This window comes from Felis catus, chromosome B1 (assembly GCF_018350175.1).
Source record: "Felis catus isolate Fca126 chromosome B1, F.catus_Fca126_mat1.0, whole genome shotgun sequence".
NCBI classification, from domain to species: Eukaryota; Metazoa; Chordata; class Mammalia; order Carnivora; family Felidae; genus Felis; species Felis catus.
In genome coordinates, this window is record NC_058371.1 from 119,009,340 (window position 1) to 119,028,942 (window position 19,603).

A 19,603-nucleotide genomic window follows, 5' to 3' on the forward strand; every position below is an offset into this window, starting at 1 on the left:
AGTTCAGTGTTCCTCTCCAAAGTCGTGTTATTCAAATCGGGTGATGTGTCGATGAAGATCATATGACTGAAACAAAAGGAAAACTGTATTTCATTCCTGTGGTAAGAGGAAGCTGGATACCACTAGAAACTTCCCCAGTCCTTAGGAGAGGAAGAATTCGACTTAGGAAAATACAGTAATAATCACTTTAGATGCCCTGAAGTTTACTGTGCAGAACGTAGGTTCATCCGTCCTGCCCACAAAGGAGGCTGAGAGACAAGAATGAGTGGTTTTTATTTGCTGGAGATATTAACTTGACATTGTCCCCCTTGCTTGAAAAGCGGTGCTTAAAATTGAGCCAAGAAGTGAAAATTAGGTAAGACCATTTTTATTTCTGAAGGAAATGAAAATTACCCCGAAAGGGGCGCGCGCATATATACACACACTTACCTGGAGCCGGAGACATACAGAAAAGGAAGACACAGAAATGGAAGGGAGTTTTAATGGAAAAAGAAACTGCTGATGGGAATGTTCAAATCTACAACAACGCGGTAAGAAGGGCTCCTGTTAAAGACGCGATACAAGGGGGAAGGACAAGTCTTTAATCCCGCCTAACTGGCCGCCCAAACGGAGAATGCTATCTTCCCACCGCATCGGAGAAGACACTTCGAAAAGCACGGCTGAAAGGTGGAGTTAAAACCCGAAGTGTATTAGTGGGTTTAGGGAACATTAAACCTCGTAATTGGCTGTCGGGCCTGCACTCCCGACTCCAGAAAAGCCAGCGCTGCGCGTCCTCTCCAGAGTTCTGGTCACCGCCGGGGTCCGCGCTCGCTGGGCGGCCTTTCCTGCGAGTTTCCCGGGGGAGACGCGCTCGTCCCGGCACCGGGAGCCGGCCGCCCAGCCAGAACGCACGACTGAAACACGACGGTGAGGCGCGACATCTCGGCAAGCGGGCGGGTGGCCCGCCGGGCACCCCCGCCCGAGAAGGCCGCGCGCCGCCAGACCCCGACCCGGCGGAGGGCACGTGGGGCGGCCGCCTGGGGCCGGGCCCCTCCCGGGCTCGCTCAGGGTATTACTCAGGCGCCGCCGGACCAGACGGCCCTCCCTCCACAAGGCCGCCCCGCGCGTGCAGAGAAGGCGGAGCCTCGGAAATCCGCGGCGCGCCCAGGGCCCAGATATAAGCGTATTTCACAGCCTCCGGCTCCGCCTGGGGCGATGCGCGCTCGCGGCTGGACCAGGCTCCCCCGGAAGATATTTTAGCCCGTCTCCCACTCTTCCTGCGCTGGAGACCGCCAGGTGAGTAGCCCTCAGAGGACACTGAGTGTCCAGAGCGTGTTTTTCTTGTTTGTGTTTTAGTTCTCGAACACCAGAGGCTGTGTCTACTGTGGGCTACGTTAGCACCACCAAGATGCTGAGAACCATCAGATCCCACTGGCTGGAGAACAACCACGTGCTGAAAGTGCACGCTGCCTGTGGCTTTTTTTTACTTACCAGGCAGCAGCTTGTTATCTCATCCTTGTTGTTGCATCCTTGGTATCTCACCGAAGGCTTTGGTTTGTTGCCCTAAAAAATTGATATCAGAAGGCCACCATTGACTTTAGCCTCCCTTCAAGAAATGGACAACACCAGTGGACAGAGAAGGCGGGTACCTTCCTTAGCCACATTAACCTCTGTTTTCACTGAAAGACAGAAACCCTATTCCCCTACTCTGTAATGGGGCCTCCACCTGACATTGTTGCTGCTACAAACTGCTGTCATGAAATTCTGGCTTACTGTTTCTAAGTTCAGAATGAAACATTTAACTTTAGCAAATATCTGTTTGTCTTCTCTGGGCCAAGCAGGCATGGGGACAGGAAATACAAATATGAACTAACTACAGTTTCTGCCATTCAATACCTCAAAATCCAATGGATCAGAATATACTTAACAAGTTACTAGGTAGAGTGATTCATGCTGTACCAATGACGTGAGCAAAGTGACTGATTCACAAATTTATATTTACTAGAATATTAAGATCTTTAGAATTATAACCCTATTGAGTAGATGTTTGCTTTTTTTAAATTTTAATGTTTATTCTTTTTTAATTTTTTTAAATGTTTTTATTTATTTTTAAGACAGAGAGAGACAGAGCATGAGCAGGGCAGGGACAGAGAGAGACACACACAGAATCTGAAGCAGGATCCATCCAAGCTCTGAGCTGTCAGCACAGAGCCCGACACGGGGCTCGAACTCATGGAGTGTGAGATCATGACCTGAGCGGAAGTCGGATGCTCAACCAACTGAGCCACCCAGACGCCCCATAATGTTTGTTTATTCTTGAGAGAGAGAGAGACAGAGTGTGAGGAGGGGAGGGGCAGAAAGAGAGGGAGACATAGAAGCTGAAGCAGGCTCCAAGCTCTGAGCTGTCAGCACAGAGCCCGACGCGGGGCTCGAACTCATGTACCGTGAGATCATGACCTGAACTGAAGTCAGATGCTTAACCTGACTGAGCCACCCAGATGCCCCTTGCCCTTTTTTTAAAAGGATTTCTGGGGCGCCTGGGTGGCGCAGTCGGTTAAGCGTCCGACTTCAGCCAGGTCACGATCTCGCGGTCCATGAGTTCAAGCCCCGCATCAGGCTCTGGGCTGATGGCTCAGAGCCTGGAGCCTGTTTCCAATTCTGTGTCTCCCTCTCTCTCTGCCCCTCCCCCGTTCATGCTCTGTCTCTCTCTGTCCCAAAAATAAAATAAAAAACGTTGAAAAAAAATTTAAATAAAAAAAAAAAAGGATTTCTGAAAAAATGGGAAGAACTCAGTGATACAGGTCTGTCTTGGAGTCTACTCCAGAAGTTGCTGTGCTGGATATAGAAGGTTAGCACTCATATCGATCCCTACCTGCTTCCAGCATGCCTTACTGTATAGGAGACACTGGAGAGCTAAAAACACTTCCTTAGACTCCAATCCAGCCAAAGTTCTAGATGTAACATTAGTGTCTGGCAAGTAGATGAACTAGTCTGAGCTTTTGAAGGCAGAGGTGAGACAGAGGCCATCTCCTTGCTACTTTTTGCTGTTTTCTCTTGGCAAGGAAGGTCCAGGATTTGCCAGTCCTAGTCTCCACAACTGTGGGTGTGGGGAGGGACTTACAACAGTGGTGACAGCCAGACTCAGCATCATCATATTGAATCACCAGCTCTGTGGCCATCAAGAAGCAATTGAGGGAAGTGGTGAACATAGTCTGTGTTCCCTGCCCAGGCAGCTTCCAGATCCCAGCTTCTCAGACTCATAGCTACAATGATGTCCTTGAACTCTGTAGTCCTTGTGGGGCCTTCTGATTGTAGCAAAAATAGTACATTCCTCAACAGTTCATTTACTACTGTTCTAGAAGTCATTCCCGGAGGCCCAGTCTAGAACCTACTCTTCTAACCCTTTCAACAGTCTCTAGCCTTTAAACAATTCACTTAATTCCCTGTGTAAAACCTCTTCCTGCTTAAAATACCTGAAGTGGTTTCGATGTTCTGCACTGACTGATGAATATGTTTGCTATGTGGCCTCTAAGAGTCACATAAACCTAATCCCTTCCATTTCTTTTTTTTTTTTTTTGAGAGAGTGAGAGAAAGCACATGCATGAGCAGGGGAGAGGGGCAGAGGGAGAGAGAATCTTGATCCCACAACCCTGGGATCATGACCTGAGCCAAAATCAAGAGTTGAACACTAAATAGACTGAGCCACCCAGGATCCCCTAATCTCTTCCATTTCTTTAGAAGGGAAATGAAACCAAGAGATTAGATTCAGGGGCTTGCAATGATGTGAATGCTTTCATTTGGGCTCTGCCCTCAGCAGTTGCCGTAACTATCTGTTATAACAGATAAACTCCAAAATCTCAGTACCTTAACATAGTAGAGGCTTATTTCTACTCAGGTGAAGTCCAATCAGGTGTTCAGTGGGTGTCATTCTACTCAGTGAGGAACCCAAAGTCTTTATATTATGGCTTTGTCATCCCCCAAAACCTTAAAAGTTCTTAGTTTTCAGACATTAGGGTATGTTGTAGAGGGAGGTATGTTGTAGATTGCATGAAAGTTTCTTATAGGTAAAAAATGGAAGTGGCAGACATTACTTATGCCCACATCCCATTGACCACACCTCAATGACTTACCACACTAACATGTAAGGGAGACTGGGAAATGTCTACTATCTGTGTGCCCAGACCGCACAGGAAACTGGTTTGATGAACATGTATCAGTCTCCTTCCGTCCCTCAAGAACAGACTGCATCTCAGTAATCTTTGTATCTCTTGTGCTTTACACACCACAGAAAATCAGTAAAAGTCTGATGAACTTCACCAACTGTAAAGGGATAGAGTTGTTATCTCATGTGCCTAATATCGAAACTTACCACCCTTTACTATGGTTGTTTAAGGAATGAGCTATCATTCTCTGACTACATTACAGCCTTTGAGTGTGGGAACTATGTCAGACTGTTCACTTTTTTGTGTGTGTTTTTTTATTGGAGTATAGTTTACACACAATGTTATGTTAGTCTCAGGTGTACAACATGGTGATTCAACAAGTCTCTATGTCATGCTATGCTCACGACAAGTGTGGCTATATCTGTCACTGTACAACATTATTATAATCCCATTGACTGTATTCTCTATGCTGTATCTTTCATCCCTCAGACTGTTCATTCTTGAATCCCTGGAACAAGGGCTAAAATCTGGCAAGAGTTTAATAGATGTTTGTTAAATAAATGAATGAATGACTCCACAGAGAGAAAAAAGAGGTACAGAGTTAGTCTACATGAAGTTAAAAAATACTAATTGAGAAGGTGACATTTGAGTTAGATCTTGAATGACTAGTAGAATTTTACCAGATAGAAAAAGCAAAAAATGAAACCTCAGGCGGTAATAGTAGTGCTGTTTTGTTGTGGTTGTAATTGCTTCATGAATAGATATTTAGAAAACCATCAAATGTTTATAAGCCCAACTTGTTATTATTCACTATTCAAATATTACAACCAAACTTCAGGGATAGGGAAGGAAAAATATATAACCTTACAATCTCTGTAATCTCTATTGACTAAAAGAATGGCACTAAAAACCTTGGCACTGATTTTTTTTAGCTACTTAAATATTCTTTTCTGAATATTTTTGATAAATAGCAACACAGAGGCAGTATTCTGATTGTTCATCCCCCATGAAGATTTTGCACCATGTCAAGAAGCTAGGGAAACACATATGAGCCAAAGGTCCCCATTACTGCTCATCAGAGCTTCTCTGAGCTGGCTCTGCATCAAAATCACCTGTTGTATTGGTTAGGCTGCTTTTGGCTGCAGGTAATGGGAAATTCAGCTAAAATTGTCTTCAAAAATACAAATTTACTTTTCTTACACAAGGTGTGTGGAGGTAATTGGATCCAGGGTTTGTTCCGTAGCCCAATGATATCAAGATTTAGTTTGCTTTCCATGAGCTAATTTTGTCTTTTTCTTCATGGTAAATGATGGCTGCTAGAGTTCCAAGAAACACAGTCGTCATCCTTGGCCCCATCCCCTCCCCACCAAACACACACAGATACACAGTTTAAAGACAAAAAGAAGAGAGGAAAAAATAAATAGTAACTAAATAAATAGATAGATGCAATTTTAAAAATTAAAATTTTGGAGCTCCTGGGTGGCTCAGTCGGTTGGGCATCCAACTTTGGCTCAGGTCATGATCTCATGGTTCGTGAGTTCAAGCCGCACATCGGGCTCTGTGCTGACAGCTCAGAGCCTGGAGCCTCCTTCAGATTCTGTGTCTCCCTCTCTGTCTGCCCATTTGCTACTCGGTTGTGTCTCCCTCTCTCAAAAAAAAATAAAAACATTAAAAAATTTTAAAAAAAGAATAAAGGTACTGTGAAATTGTTAAAAAAAATAAAATTTTTAAATTAAATAAATATTTTTTAAAAGGAGAGGGTTCTTGCCTCTTTTTGGGGGGTGAGGGGGGAGGAATATCATATCCAGTGGTCCCCAACAGCCTTGCCCACAGATTTCATTGATGAGAAGTGAATCATGCCCAGCCCTAAACCAACAGCTGGCATGAAGGAATGGTGTTACAGAGATTGATTTAGACCAATAATGATTTATCCCTAAGGGTGGGGAAGGTACACACTGACATACCTGAGTAATGGCTCTTAGGTAATAGGTTGGGTTGCCCCACTTGAGGAGATTGAATCTTTGGAATCAGATTTAGTAGGCCTAGAGGTAATATTTTAAATTTTAATTAAATGCATTTGTCCTTGGGAGAGAGATTAGAAAGGAGAGAAGAAAGTATTGGGTCCCTTCTTACCTAGGAGTAATTTCCTTATATTTGTATCTCATTACATAGTGTTTTACTTCACGATGATTCAACCAAATCACTGTATCAGTTAACCAAATAGAACAGTACTTGTTTTCCTTTGATTGCTTGGTCTCATATGGTCAGCACACCTAGCACTTTCAGATAAGGTTATTTTGTTCAGGGAAACATTCTTAGTCATTTCAGTTAACTAATTCAAGGAAATTTTAAGTCCCACCCTTCACTTGACCTGAATTCCTCACTGCTGGGTGGGTCTCCTTTGGGGAATGAGCATTAGATCTGCAGTTGATTAGCAGAATCCAGAAACTGAAAGGTTTCTGTATGTTCTACATAGACATATCAGACTGAGCTTCCACTTCCAACACATGAATGGTTGAACACCAAAGGTAGGAGTTTTTGTTATAATCATTATAGAGTACTTAATGGATAGTCATTGAGATGTTCTTTCAAATGTATAAATAACACATACAGTACTCCAGCCATATGTGTAAATTCTCATTAAGATTACCCCATTAAGTGTTGGTCTGTCCCTACCTCAGACAGAAATAAGAATAACCAGCCTTTATCTATGTAATGATCCTTTAGCAGTAATTTGATAGCAGTAAGCATATTTTACTTGACCAAGAGTCTATGGACATTCACAAATTGAGAGTTCTTTTATTTCCTCTGGAATATTACAGAAAGCACTTTTAAACATTTAGATTAATAAGATAACCTGAAAAAGAGAAGGCTGATTTAACAGCCTTCTGTATATGAGAGCATATTTACAAAAGTGATTTTCAAAGTGTCCTTCACTTGCCAGGAGAAATAGGGGTTAGTGGACACGGCTCCTGCAGTCCCCTTTATTTGTCCCATTTGTTGGATTTCAGGGTAGGGTTTTATTTGATGAAAGATTCTTTTTTGACCTAAAAAATATTTGAAAACTGCTGTAGAAGATGCTAGGCAGTTCCCCATCATCTCTGAAAACCCCCAAAACAAAAAATTAACTTAAATTGTAACAATGGGATTAAGTTATCCAAAGGGAAATTACCAGATTTTATCTCTGAAAAATATTATTACTGAGGAAAGCTGTATCATTTTCTTTTCTCTAAAGCTTTAAGAATTACATAACGTTGTTTAAATGTATTTTGAATTGCATAAGAAAATCTTATTGTAAAAATCCTAACAATGCAAAAATACAGAGAATAAAAATGATATTCCAACCACTCTGATTCCATTTCCCTCCCCAAAGACAACTACAATTTACAGACTTTTTTTCCTATTTATTTACCTGCAAATGCTCATACATAATGTTCATATTCTTTATCCGTGATTCTTCATCTGCAATTTTCTCTCAAATTTGGAGGAAAGACTTAGGAGACTGTTCTTTTCAAGTCCACAGCTCTATGATTTTGGTGGCATATGTTCCTAGTATTGCAACATGAAGCTCAAATTAAGCCAAGATGGTTTCTAAGCATGTAGATCAGTCCTGTAGGAAATTCTGTATACTGGGAATGCTAAAGAGAGGCATGAATGACCAACAACCTTTGAATATGTTTTTAGAACTTGATCTACTAACCTTCTAGCAAGTGGGTAATCACAACAGTCATAACAGCCACATCCTTTGGCTTAGGTCAAACCACATTCTTCTGTTGAAATCTATATTTGAGTCACATAACTTTGATTAAATTAACATGATTGAATTATGAAATCTGTAAAATCCCACCATTTGATGTGAGATAAATTTGTTTAATGTAGTTTATTGTTGTGTATCAATCAGAATAATACAACATCTTGATTGAGAAGCAGAAAAAAAACTGTTGCTTCTGTATATAGGCACTTTTAGTATTTATCTAAAATGTGCTTTGCCTTCCTATTTCTTAGTGTCGTATTTTTATATACAAAAATCTCTCAAAGCATCTTAGTCTAACTGGATTTTTTATCAGATAAGATCGGGAGTGTTCAGGGTGGTATGACAGTAGACTAACTGGATTTTTTAAAAAGAGAGCTCCTTAATCCCTAGAATCTTAAGGCATATTTAAATGGCAAGTTGTTGCTTAGCCAATTAACTAATAATTTCAGAATATATAAGCAATATTTGTCATGAGAACAATAAAATTCTTGTTTCATTTATTTTGTCACCAATGTTGTGCAACCTAAATGGACTAATAAAATATTTTGTTTATAATAAACTCTATCACAGTCATAACAATGGGAAAGAATAAAACTGAAGGTGATACAAGATAGAAAATAAAAATATTTTCCAAACTTATTATGAAATGTGTTTTCAAACTTATAGTTAATTATGACTATATGTGAGTGGGATTTTAAACAAAATATTACAGCAAAAATATATAAAAATATAATGCAGTGATTTGGTAGAAATAACCTGAAATCAAAGATATAGATTAAAGAATTCTCTCATTTCACAAATATTTATACAGTTTTACTATGAGGCTTGCCTGATATTGGCTATGTTAGTTGAAAACAGTCATTTAGCTTCTCTAGGCTTTAGTTTTCTTATGTGAATATTAAAGAGATTGGACCAAGTAATTTCTAAAAACCTTTCCAACTTTTATTATTCCATTAAACTATAATTCTTAATTACTAGGAAATCAACTAGTTTCTCCATATTTCCCCACTTTTTAATTTCTCCATTCCAGACACCCAGTATCTCAGTTTAACAGCCTTCATGAAGTTTTACTGGGACAAAAGATTTTAAAAGACTTTTATGAACACAGTAAAAAATTATTCATCTCATTTAAATAGCATTTATTGGGGCGCCTGGGTGGCGCAGTCGGTTAAGCATCCGACTTCAGCCAGGTCACGATCTCGCGGTCTGTGAGTTCGAGCCCCGCATCAGGCTCTGGGCTGATGGCTCGGAGCCTGGAGCCTGTTTCCGATTCTGTGTCTCCCTCTCTCTCTGCCCCTCCCCCGTTCATGCTCTGTCTCTCTCTGTCCCAAAAATAAATAAACGTTGAAAAAAAAAATTAAAAAAAAAATAGCATTTATTACTTAAATAGCATTATTAAGTAGCATCTTGGTGGCTCAGTCAGTTAAGCATCCTAGTCCTGATTTTGGCTCATGTCATGATCTCATGATGGGCATGAAGCCTGCTTGGGATTCTGTCTTTTCCTATAAATAAATAAATAAATAAATAAATAAATAAATAAATAAATAAATAGCATTGTTGAAAACAAAGCATTTCACTTAACTTTCTGGATAACTGACATCTATTTTATTGAATGCCACATTTTCTTTAACATTCTTTTTACATTGCTAAACCATGCTATGTACTTTAATGCCTCTTAAAACCAAAAGTATTAGCACATCAGTTTTTTTTTTTCTTTTCATTTTCTTGGAGATGTAAAATCACCTTCCAAACATTTGTTATTATACAAGAGATCCTTCAGGGCCAATTCAGGTATGAAGGTTATTACTGAGGATTCATTTGGTGGCAAATGACAGAAACTCAACTCTAACTAGTAAGGACTTTATTAGCTTACCTATAACTGACAAGGAGCTGCTTCCTGTTAAATCAACAATGTGGTTATTAATTTGGGACTTTCCTTTTTTCTCCTTCCATATTAAGGATCTGCTTTGCTCTGTGGTCACTTCATTCTTTGGAAGGCTTTTCTGTATGTCACAAGGGTTGTCAATAGTGAGTCTGGGCTTAGCAACCCCAACAGAAAGAAAGCTCTTTCTCAATGGTTCCAGTGAACACCTTAAAGTTGACTTTCACTGGCCAGGTATGGATCACATGCTCATGCCTAAAACAATCAGTATGACTGGGGAAGAAGTTCTCTCATTGGCCAGGCTTGTCCTCATCTCCAGAGCATTGGTAGAGCATGGAGATAAGGAACGTGAGGAAGACATGAGTCTCATATGAACTACATGGATGGAGAATAGAGGAGATGTGGATTCCACAAAAGAAAATTAGTATGCTGTTATCAAAAAGCTTGTTGGGGGGGAGATGTTTGGGAGGCCAAAACTACAAATATGGAAAAGATAGATATCCCCACATTTTATAGCCTTAAATTCCTATCTTTCCATCTCCTTCCTGTCAGCTGTCACTTATGGTGCTTTCAGTTTGCCTCTATCACAATTTCTTCCTACATGTAACTTTTAACATCTTTTCTTCTGAGGGTTTGGAAACCAGATGAGGAGAGTCATTTGAAATGTTTTTATTTTTGGTTTTTTTATTTAATTTATTTTTTTAATTTAGATTCAAGTTAGCATATAGTACAACAATGATTTCAGGAGTAGATTCCTTAATGCCCCTTACCCATTTAGCCCATCCCCCCTCCCACAATCCCTTCCAGTAACCCTCTGTTTGTTCTCCATATTTAACAGTCTCTTATGTTTTGTCCCCCTCCCTGTTTTTATATTATTTTTGCTTCCCTTCCCTTATGTTCATCTGTTTTGTATCTTAAAGTCCTCATATGAGTGAAGTCATATGATATTTATCTTTCTCTGACTAATTTCACTTAACATAATACCCTTTAGTTCCATCCATGTAGTTGCAAATGGCAAAATTTCATTCTTTTTGATCGCTAAGTAATACTCCAGTGTGTGTGTGTGTGTGTGTGTGTGTGTGTGTGTGTGTGTGTGTGTGTGTGACTTGATATATATCATTTGAAATGTTTTAAAAGTTAGTGGGCTCTGAGTGAGGACTTGAGAGCTTCTCTATAAGAAGTATAAACTTCCCACTTTTTAATGGACTTCATGATATATCTTATCCCCTTTAAAAGGTAATTTTTGTGTATGTTCTGATTTCTTTGCTGAAACCAACTTATTGGTAGGGGATATACTATTGTAATTTCAAGACTCAATGACTATGAACAGTAAGTGCCATGAACATGGTTGCTATTAGAAATAGTCATTTATACTTGTTGGTTATTTAAAAATATTCTTCATAAATGGCAGAATTGGCTGATTTTAGAAATTTGATAAAGGAGATGATTCTAGTAACACTGCTCAAGAGTTCCTATATGATCCTACTAATGAGCAAGTGAAGAACTGACAATGGTGAGTGTTCCATCCACCTTATCAAGAAGTTGGCCTTGAAAGAAAGAGGTAAAGGGCATTATCAAAGAAAATCAGTGGGATTAAGTAGTAAATTCTTCAACATGGGGCGGGGGGGGGACCTTGTCTTGTTTAATAAGGAAGGCAAAAAGAATCTTAGAGATTTATGTTAAGTAGGGAGAAGGAACAGAAGTGGCTCATAACCAACACTATTGAATGTTTACCAGGTGCATGGTTGGAACCACTCTTATCTCCGTTTTATAAGTAAGGAATTAGTTACAAAGAGGCTAAGAAATTTGGTATATAATAGAACTAGACTACAGACCCAGCTTTGTCTAACTCCAGACCCAGCAGATCATCATTTACTATATGAGGGGGTTATTCTCTACATAGGGTAAAGGGCAAGTGCCATGGTTTGGGAAATGATATCCTAGCTCTCCCACTTCATTTGCCATTGCTTTCAGTCTTACACCTCATGCTCCAACAAAGTTTCCCCTGACATCCCACTGGATGCCATGCCTCCATACCTTCAAGACAAGGATTCTCTGAGCCCAACATTTTTCCTATCAAATGCCATTCTTTCTCATTATGAGTCTAAATTTTGGAATAAATTTATAAACTTAAAAAATTATATCTACATATATACACACATATATATTATTATATGTACATGAACTTATTATATGTAATATAAAATCCAAACTGAAGGTTTTTTGAGATACCACCCTGGCCAACATTGTATTTTGTAAGGAAGAAAAATGGTGATGATGGTGATGGTGAGGGTGGTAGTGGTAGAAAGGATATAATTTTCTTGGGAATATTAAATGCAAACATCTTGGCACTTTTTTAACATTTATTCATTTTTGAAAGTCAGAGAGACAGAACACGAATGGGGGAGAGGCAGAGAGAGAGGGAGACACAGAATCGGAAGCAGGCTCCAGGCTCTGAGCCATCAGCACAGAGCCCGATGTGGGGCTTGAACCCATGAACCGCAAGATCATGACCTGAGCTGAAGTTGGATGCTCAACCAACTGAGCCACCCAGGTGCCCCTCTTGGCACTTTTTTAAACAGAAAATTATTCCTTGAGGCAGGGGTCTTGTCTAATTAATCCTTATCTTTATAGCCTAGCATAGTGTATGGCACATATTAGACACTCAAATGTATTGATTTAGATTTTCCCTTCTCTCACGTAATTTTCCCTTTGCTTATACCAGGGTTTGTAGTTCGTGCTTCTATTATAATATCATTATACTTGTTGCATTAGAAGTAAGTTTGATTACTAGTAAAAATAACACTTGACTAACAGTAGCTTCAACAATTAACTTGAAGCTTGGCATCCAAGACTGATGGAGCAATTAAAGGGTATCGTCAAGGAACCAGCTCCTCCTATCTTAATTTTCTACTCTCCTTAGTATAGGGCTTTTTCTTCTCATGGTTGAGAGATGGTCTCTGGCCCTCCAGGTAGTGTATCTACATTCTAGGAAGAAGAAGGAGAAATGTTAGAGGACAAAGAATAAAAGTATGATCTTCAAAAAGCCTTGCCTTATAGTCTGGGAATGAAAGTTCTCCCTAGGGACTCTCACTTATATCTCATTACACAGAACTGTGACACAAGGCTATCTAGCTACAGAAGTGGCCAGGAATTGGAGTATTTGGTTGTTCAGCCTATATAGCATGAGAAGCCAAGAGAGAGGAGATTGAAGTAGTTTACAGAGTCAAGCTATAGGTCTGTCCTACAGGTTTTTTAGTTACTTCATGTAAGTTTATTTTTCCTGGTATATCGTCAGCCTATAGAGAACAAAAAATATGTTTTTGTAATCTTTGAATTACCTACAGTGACTACCAACATGTCTCAGTTGTCTAAGACATTGTGGCTACTCAATCAATGTTATTATTTTAACTTTAATTTAGAAATATGAACCAGACAAGAATTAGTGATTCTAATTTCTCTGAAAATGATGGAATCCATAGATGTTTCTTTGGTGACTCATTTCAACATTGAAAAATTGCCTAGCGCTTATGAAGGAAATTGAAGAAGACACAAAGAAATGGAAAAACATTCCATGCTCATGGATTGGAAGAATACACTTGATCTTAGCCAAAAGGCCAAGAAGCAATGGATTGGAAGAATAAATATTGTTAAAATGTCAATACTACCCAAAGCAATCTACACATTCAATGCAATCCCAATCAAAATTGCACCAGCATTCTTCTCAGAGCTAGTACAAACAATCCTAAAGTTTGTATGAAACCATAAAAGACCCCGAATAGCCAAAGTAATATTGAAGAAGAAAACCAAAGTGGGGGGCATCACAATCCCAGACTTTAGCCTCTACTACAAAGCTGTAATCATCAAGACAGCATGGTATTGGCACAAAAACAGACACATGGACAAATTGAATAGAATAGAGAACCCAGAATTGGACCCACAAATGTATGGCCAACTAATCTTTGACAAAGCAGGAAAGAATATTCAATGGAAAAAAGTCTCTTTAGCAAATGGTGCTGGGAGAACTGGACAGCAACATTCAGAAGAATGAAACTAGACCACTTTCTTACACCATACACAGAAATAAACTCAAAATGGATGAAAGACCTAAATGTGAGACAGGAAACCATCAAAACACTAGAGAAAAAAACAGGCAACAACCTCTTTGACCTCAGCCACAGCAATTTCCTACTCGACACATCTCCAAAGGCAAGGGAATTAAAAGCAAAAATGAACTATTGGGACCTCATCAAGATAAAAACCTTCTGCACTGCCAAGGAAACAATCAACAAAACTAAAAGGCAACCGACAGAATGGGAAAAGATATTTGCAAATGACATATCGGACAAAGGGCTAGTATCCAAAATCTATAAGAGCTCACCAAACTCTACACCCAAAAAACAAATAATCCAGTGAAGAAATGGGCAGAAGACATGAATAGACACTTCTCTAAAGAAGACATCCAGATGGCCAACAGGCACATGAAAAGATGCTCAGCGTCACTCCTCATCAGGGAAATACAGATCAAAATCACACTGAGATACCACCTCAGACCAGTCAGAGTGGCTAAAATGAACAAATCAGGAGACTATTGATGCTGGCAAGGATGTGGAGAAACGGGAACCCTCTTGCACTGTTGGTGGGAATGCAAACTGGTGCAGCTGCTCTGGAAAACAGTGTGGAGGTTCCTCAAAAAATTAAAAATAGAACTACCCTATGACCCAGCAATAGCTCTGCTAAGAATTTACCCAAGGATACAGGAGTGCTGATGCATAGGGGCACTTGTACCCCAATGTTTATAGCAGCACTTTCAACAATAGCCAAATTATGGAAAGAGCCTAAATGTCCATCAACTGATGAATGGATAAAGAAATTGTGGTTTATACACACAATGGAATACTACTTGGCAATGAGAAAGGATGAAATCTGGCCATTTGCAGCAACGTGGATGGAACTGGGGGGTATTATGCTAAGTGAAATAGGTCAGTCAGAGACAGACAGATACCATATGTTTTCACTCATGTGTGGATCTTGAGAAACTTAACAGAAGACCTTGAGGAAGGGGAAGGGGAAGGGGAAAAAAGTTACAGAGAGGGAGGGAGGCAAGCAATAAGAGACTCTTAAATACAGAGAACAAACTGAGGGTTGATAGGGGTGGAAGAGAGGGGAAAGTGGGTGGTGGGCATTGAGGAGGGCACTTGTTGGGATGAGCCCTGAGTGTTGTATGGAAGCCAATTTGACAATAAATTATATTAAGGAAGGAAGGAAGGAAGGAAGGAAGGAAGGAAGGAAGGAAGGAAGGGAGGGAGGGAGGGAGGGAGGGAAAAATTGCCTGGAGATTTCCTGTTTCATCAAGCCAGACCATTAGAGAGAATGATTTAACAGTAGTATTGCTTGGAATATTTGAAATATAACTCATAAAACAGGGTGGAAAAGACATCATATAAAAATATGATAAACAAGGGCTTTTTCAGGAGAGGTAGAAAGTAAATAAGAATTAGTATAACATATTGTAATCAAAGAAAAGGTTGGCAATTGAAAGTTAAGAATAGTCTAATTTAAAATATTTTAGACATTCAGAGTTCCAAGGGAAAAAATAAGTACAATTCATTCATTTAAATTGTTCAAATTGCTGCTTAATTCATTCATATAAATCTCAAGTTGATGCTACATATCTGTACTATTTCTCCTTCGAAACAGTTCCCGTTCCTCTCCCTTGTGTCATCTTATTTTTAATTATAAATCATGGGAGATGAAGATAAAGCAATTGAACATGAAGATTTGACACCATCCACAGGAATGGACCACACAGCCTCTACATATCAAGAAACACAGGTAAACCTACGATCAAATATAGAGCATTCCAACCATTTCCTTAAAAGAGGGACTATATATTTCCAAAACTCTGATACAGTTGTGTTCTCTTCATGCTCTATCACTCAATTAACAGTTCTTCCCATTTTTAATCCCCAAATTTGTACAGTAGGTGTGACTACCAGTTTTCCCAGATTCATTAGCAGCTGGCCCTACGTGAGGCTGGAAAAATAGAGAGCCTGTGAAATGCTTTGTGTTCCCAGCCTCACCCCTAGAATGGTTGTGATTACTTCCCTCCCTTTTTACTGCTTAAATTCAAGTAGATGAATGAATTTGAATTCATTTTTACCACAAATAGTTATTTTTTCTGAACCACTTTAATATATTAACCAACTATTGCCTTGAAAAATATCTTAAGTAGGCTAATTTTTAAACCCAGTATTGTAAAACAAAATGAAATAGTATGTGTACCCCAAGGATTTATAATGCTACAAATAGTGACTCAATGGTAAATATTCCTCTAACATAATTCTTGTTCCAAGCATTCACTGATTAGCTATTAGTATAGCTCTGCATTTCCACTATAAAGTGTTAGCCTTGATTCTAGCAGTAAAAATTTGATTTGTGATTTGATGTCTCGATAGCTATAAAAATGTACAGCAGATATAACTGTTTTAAGTATTATTAAATTGTTTTAAACACAGGAGGAAGCAGTTATGAACTCTAAAGGAATAGATGCAAAAGAACCAACAGAAGGAAGTAACCTCCTGAATAGCAGTGAAAAAAAGCTACAAGAAATACCAACTGAATCAAATAATTTGCGAAGACTAGGACAAACATTTGCTTGCCCTCCACATGGCTTGCTGGCTAGAGGGATAACAAATGGTATGTAAATGGTAAAAAATAATTCAGAAAGAGACGGTAAAAGATGAAATTGTTTTAATGAGAGATTCCAAAATAATATGGTTTAAAGAACAAAAAGAAGTTTACTTCTGTATACATAAAAACTAGAGTGCTATTGCTACTACCATTCCAGCTAGCAGGAAAAGAGCAGAGATCAAAGACATTTTCCTTTTCTGTCTATGAGTAATTTCACAGGATTACATTAGGCCTCCAATGAGAAAAATGAGAAATCACCTGTAAACAGAAAGGCACTACATAAATGTTGGGTTTAATCGCTATTAAGTAATGCAACGAATGTTTGAACAAACAGCTTAATTTATGCTTCCAAATGAATCCATCATTTTGTAAGAATCTTGGTTTCCAATCCAACTTACTCCAGTACAACTACTATTACCTAAAATATTTGGGAGATTTTTCTTTTTTTTTTAATGTTTTGTTTATTTTTGAGAGAGAAAGAGCACATGAGCAGTGGAGGGCCAGAGAGAGGGAGATAGAGGATCTGAAGCAGGCTCTGTGCTGACAGCAGAGAGACCACTGTGGAGCTCGAACTCACAAACCATGAGATCAACAAACCATGAGATCATGACCTGAACTGAAGTGGGACACTTAACCAACTGAGCCACCCGGGCACCCCTGGAGGACTTTTCTTTGGGAGTTTATCTCAGCACTATTTCACATACTGTCTTTGAGGAATGGATTTGGTTTTTGGAGGGAGCCAAATATTATTATGATATCAATTTGAAGAATAGATGGATATTCAGATTCAGTAATCCTGTTTTTTTGTTCAGAAAGGAAATTGTGTGTGTGTGTGTGTGTGTGTGTGTGTGTGTGTGTGTGTATGAGAGAGAGAGAGAGAGAGAAGTGTATGTATTTTGTACATTGGAGGAAATGTAGTAGGAAAAAGAAGAGCTTTGAAAATTGTCTATAAATGCTGACTTTTTGTTAATTTTTTAAGTTTATTTATTTATTTTGAGAGAGACAGAGACAGTGCGAGTGGGGGAGGGGTAGAGAGAGAGGGAGAGAGAGAATCCCAAGCAGGCACTACATTGCCAGCACAGAGCCGGATACAGGGCTCGAACTCATGAAACCATGAGATCATGACCTTGGGCCAAAACGGAGAGTTGAACACTTAACTGACTGAGCCACCCAGGCACCCTATAAATGAGAATTTGAAGACAATTTCAAAATGATATTGAGGAGCGACAGCACCACTAGAGTAAATATATATCTTCCCAAAGTAAATATGTTGAAGAATATAATACATTTGATCTAAAAGTTGTGTTTACTAAAAAATCAGACTCAGTTGTTGTTATACTTCATTTGTGAGCTCTGAAAAACATTTTTACCATTCTCAACTGGGACAGTTGAAGCCCAGTTATACTCTAGGCTCTACATATGTTTTTAATAAAATTAGGTAAGTCTGTAAACTAGCATGAGAAAAAAATCTCAAACTTTATTTAAAAAATGTAGAGAAAAACAGGTTCCAAAATATATAATTTAATACCTTTTCTGTCCTATTTATTATTTTTTTGAAATTTCACCATTCAAATCATGGCACATTTCTAGTTAAAACATTTACAATAAAACAGATAGTGATTGCATTAGGGAAAGGGTGTAAATGAATGATGTGATTTGGAGACTCATTTTTTAATTTTTTTTTTTATTTTTAGAGAGAAAGGGGGTGGGGGACAGGCACTGGGAGAGGAAGAGAGAGCAGAGAATCTTTTTAAAAATAATTTTTTTGGGGGGGCGCCTGGGTGGCGCAGTCGGTTAAGCGTCCGACTTCAGCCAGGTCACGATCTCGCGGTCCATGAGTTCGAGCCCCGCGTCAGGCTCTGGGCTGATGGCTCAGAGCCTGGAGCCTGTTTCCGATTCTGTGTCTCCCTCTCTCTCTGCCCTTCCCCCGTTCATGCTCTGTCTCTCTCTGTCCCAAAAATAAATGTTGAAAAAAAAATTTTTTTTTAATAAAAATAAAATAAAATAAAATAAAATAAAATAAAAAATAATTTTTTTAACGTTTATTTATTTTTGAGACAGAGACAGAGCATGAATGGGGGAGGGTCAGAGACAGAGGGAGACACAGAATCTGAAGCAGGCTCCAGGCTCCGAGCTATCAGTACAGAGCCCAATGCGGGGCTCCAACTCAGGGACTGTGAGATCATGACCAGAGCCGAAGTTGGACGCTTAACTGACTGAGCCACCCAGGTGCCCCAGAAGAGAGAGAATCTTAAGCAGGTTCTGTGCTCAGTACAGAGGCAGACACAGGGCTTGATCCTATGACCCTGGGATAATGACCTGAGCCAAAATCAAGAGTTGGTTGCACAACCGACTAAGCCACCCAGGTATCCCAGAGAGTCATTTTTTAAAAATTCTATGATCATTGTCCATAAAGGTGCCTGAGAAATGGGAACTCATAATATATAAACACCTCTTCACTTGTTTTCCTGTGCTTCTGTTGCTTAGGCTTACAAGACTGTTCTTTTTTTTTTTTTTTTTTTTTCTATACTCCTTCCTGTATCACTTCAGTATATTTATATATTTTTCTTAAGTAAATCTGATTTTCCAAAATCATAAATGAAAAGTAAATTACTAACTGAATTAAATGTGATTTAGAGAAACCCTGTAAATATACACTTACTATTTATTTAGAACTGCATTTTGAATATGAAAAAGGAAAGGAATGTTAGAGGTTTAAAAGAAAAGTGGTCTTGAAGTGGAAAACTTAATTCTACCTTTCTGAATTTTGTACAAAACTGATTTTGTGCTATGATAAAGTAAAATTTAGTAGTTTACAATTCCTACTTTCCCATTACACTTCCCATACTATATAGAAATTTCAGCTTCTCTACCCAACTGGAAGATACAGAAGGCGCTTCAGTTATTTCATAGCATCACAGCCTATAAAATCTGTAATAATTCTGTGAGGGTTAAAAAATGGGACATTGGATATGATCTCTAGCAATGGGGTGGATGACATTCAATGAACAGCCCTCTCACTTATGTCAGTGAAAACATCTGAAAACAATATTTTAAGTCTCTTTAAATATACCTTTTATCTGTCAAGAAAACAGGAAATCATCAGACACTAAAAACAGTATGACTAGGAGA

The 19,603-nt window shown here is 38.9% G+C and overlaps 1 protein-coding gene across 4 annotated transcripts in view; it reads left to right on the forward strand.

The window, feature by feature from the left end:
- The first annotated feature begins 35 nt into the window (after nt 1-35).
- SLC9B2 (solute carrier family 9 member B2) overlaps nt 36-19,603 on the forward strand; it is a 51,799-nt gene continuing 32,231 nt past the window's right edge. For all 4 annotated transcript variants that reach the window (XM_003985123.6, XM_019829162.3, XM_045056043.1 and 1 more), the window contains exons 1-3: nt 36-1,275; nt 15,479-15,613; nt 16,297-16,477. In XM_003985123.6, coding sequence (XP_003985172.1) covers nt 15,524-15,613; nt 16,297-16,477 — 271 coding nt within the window. In that variant the 5' untranslated portion in view covers nt 36-1,275; nt 15,479-15,523. The remainder of the gene's footprint in view (nt 1,276-15,478; nt 15,614-16,296; nt 16,478-19,603) is intronic.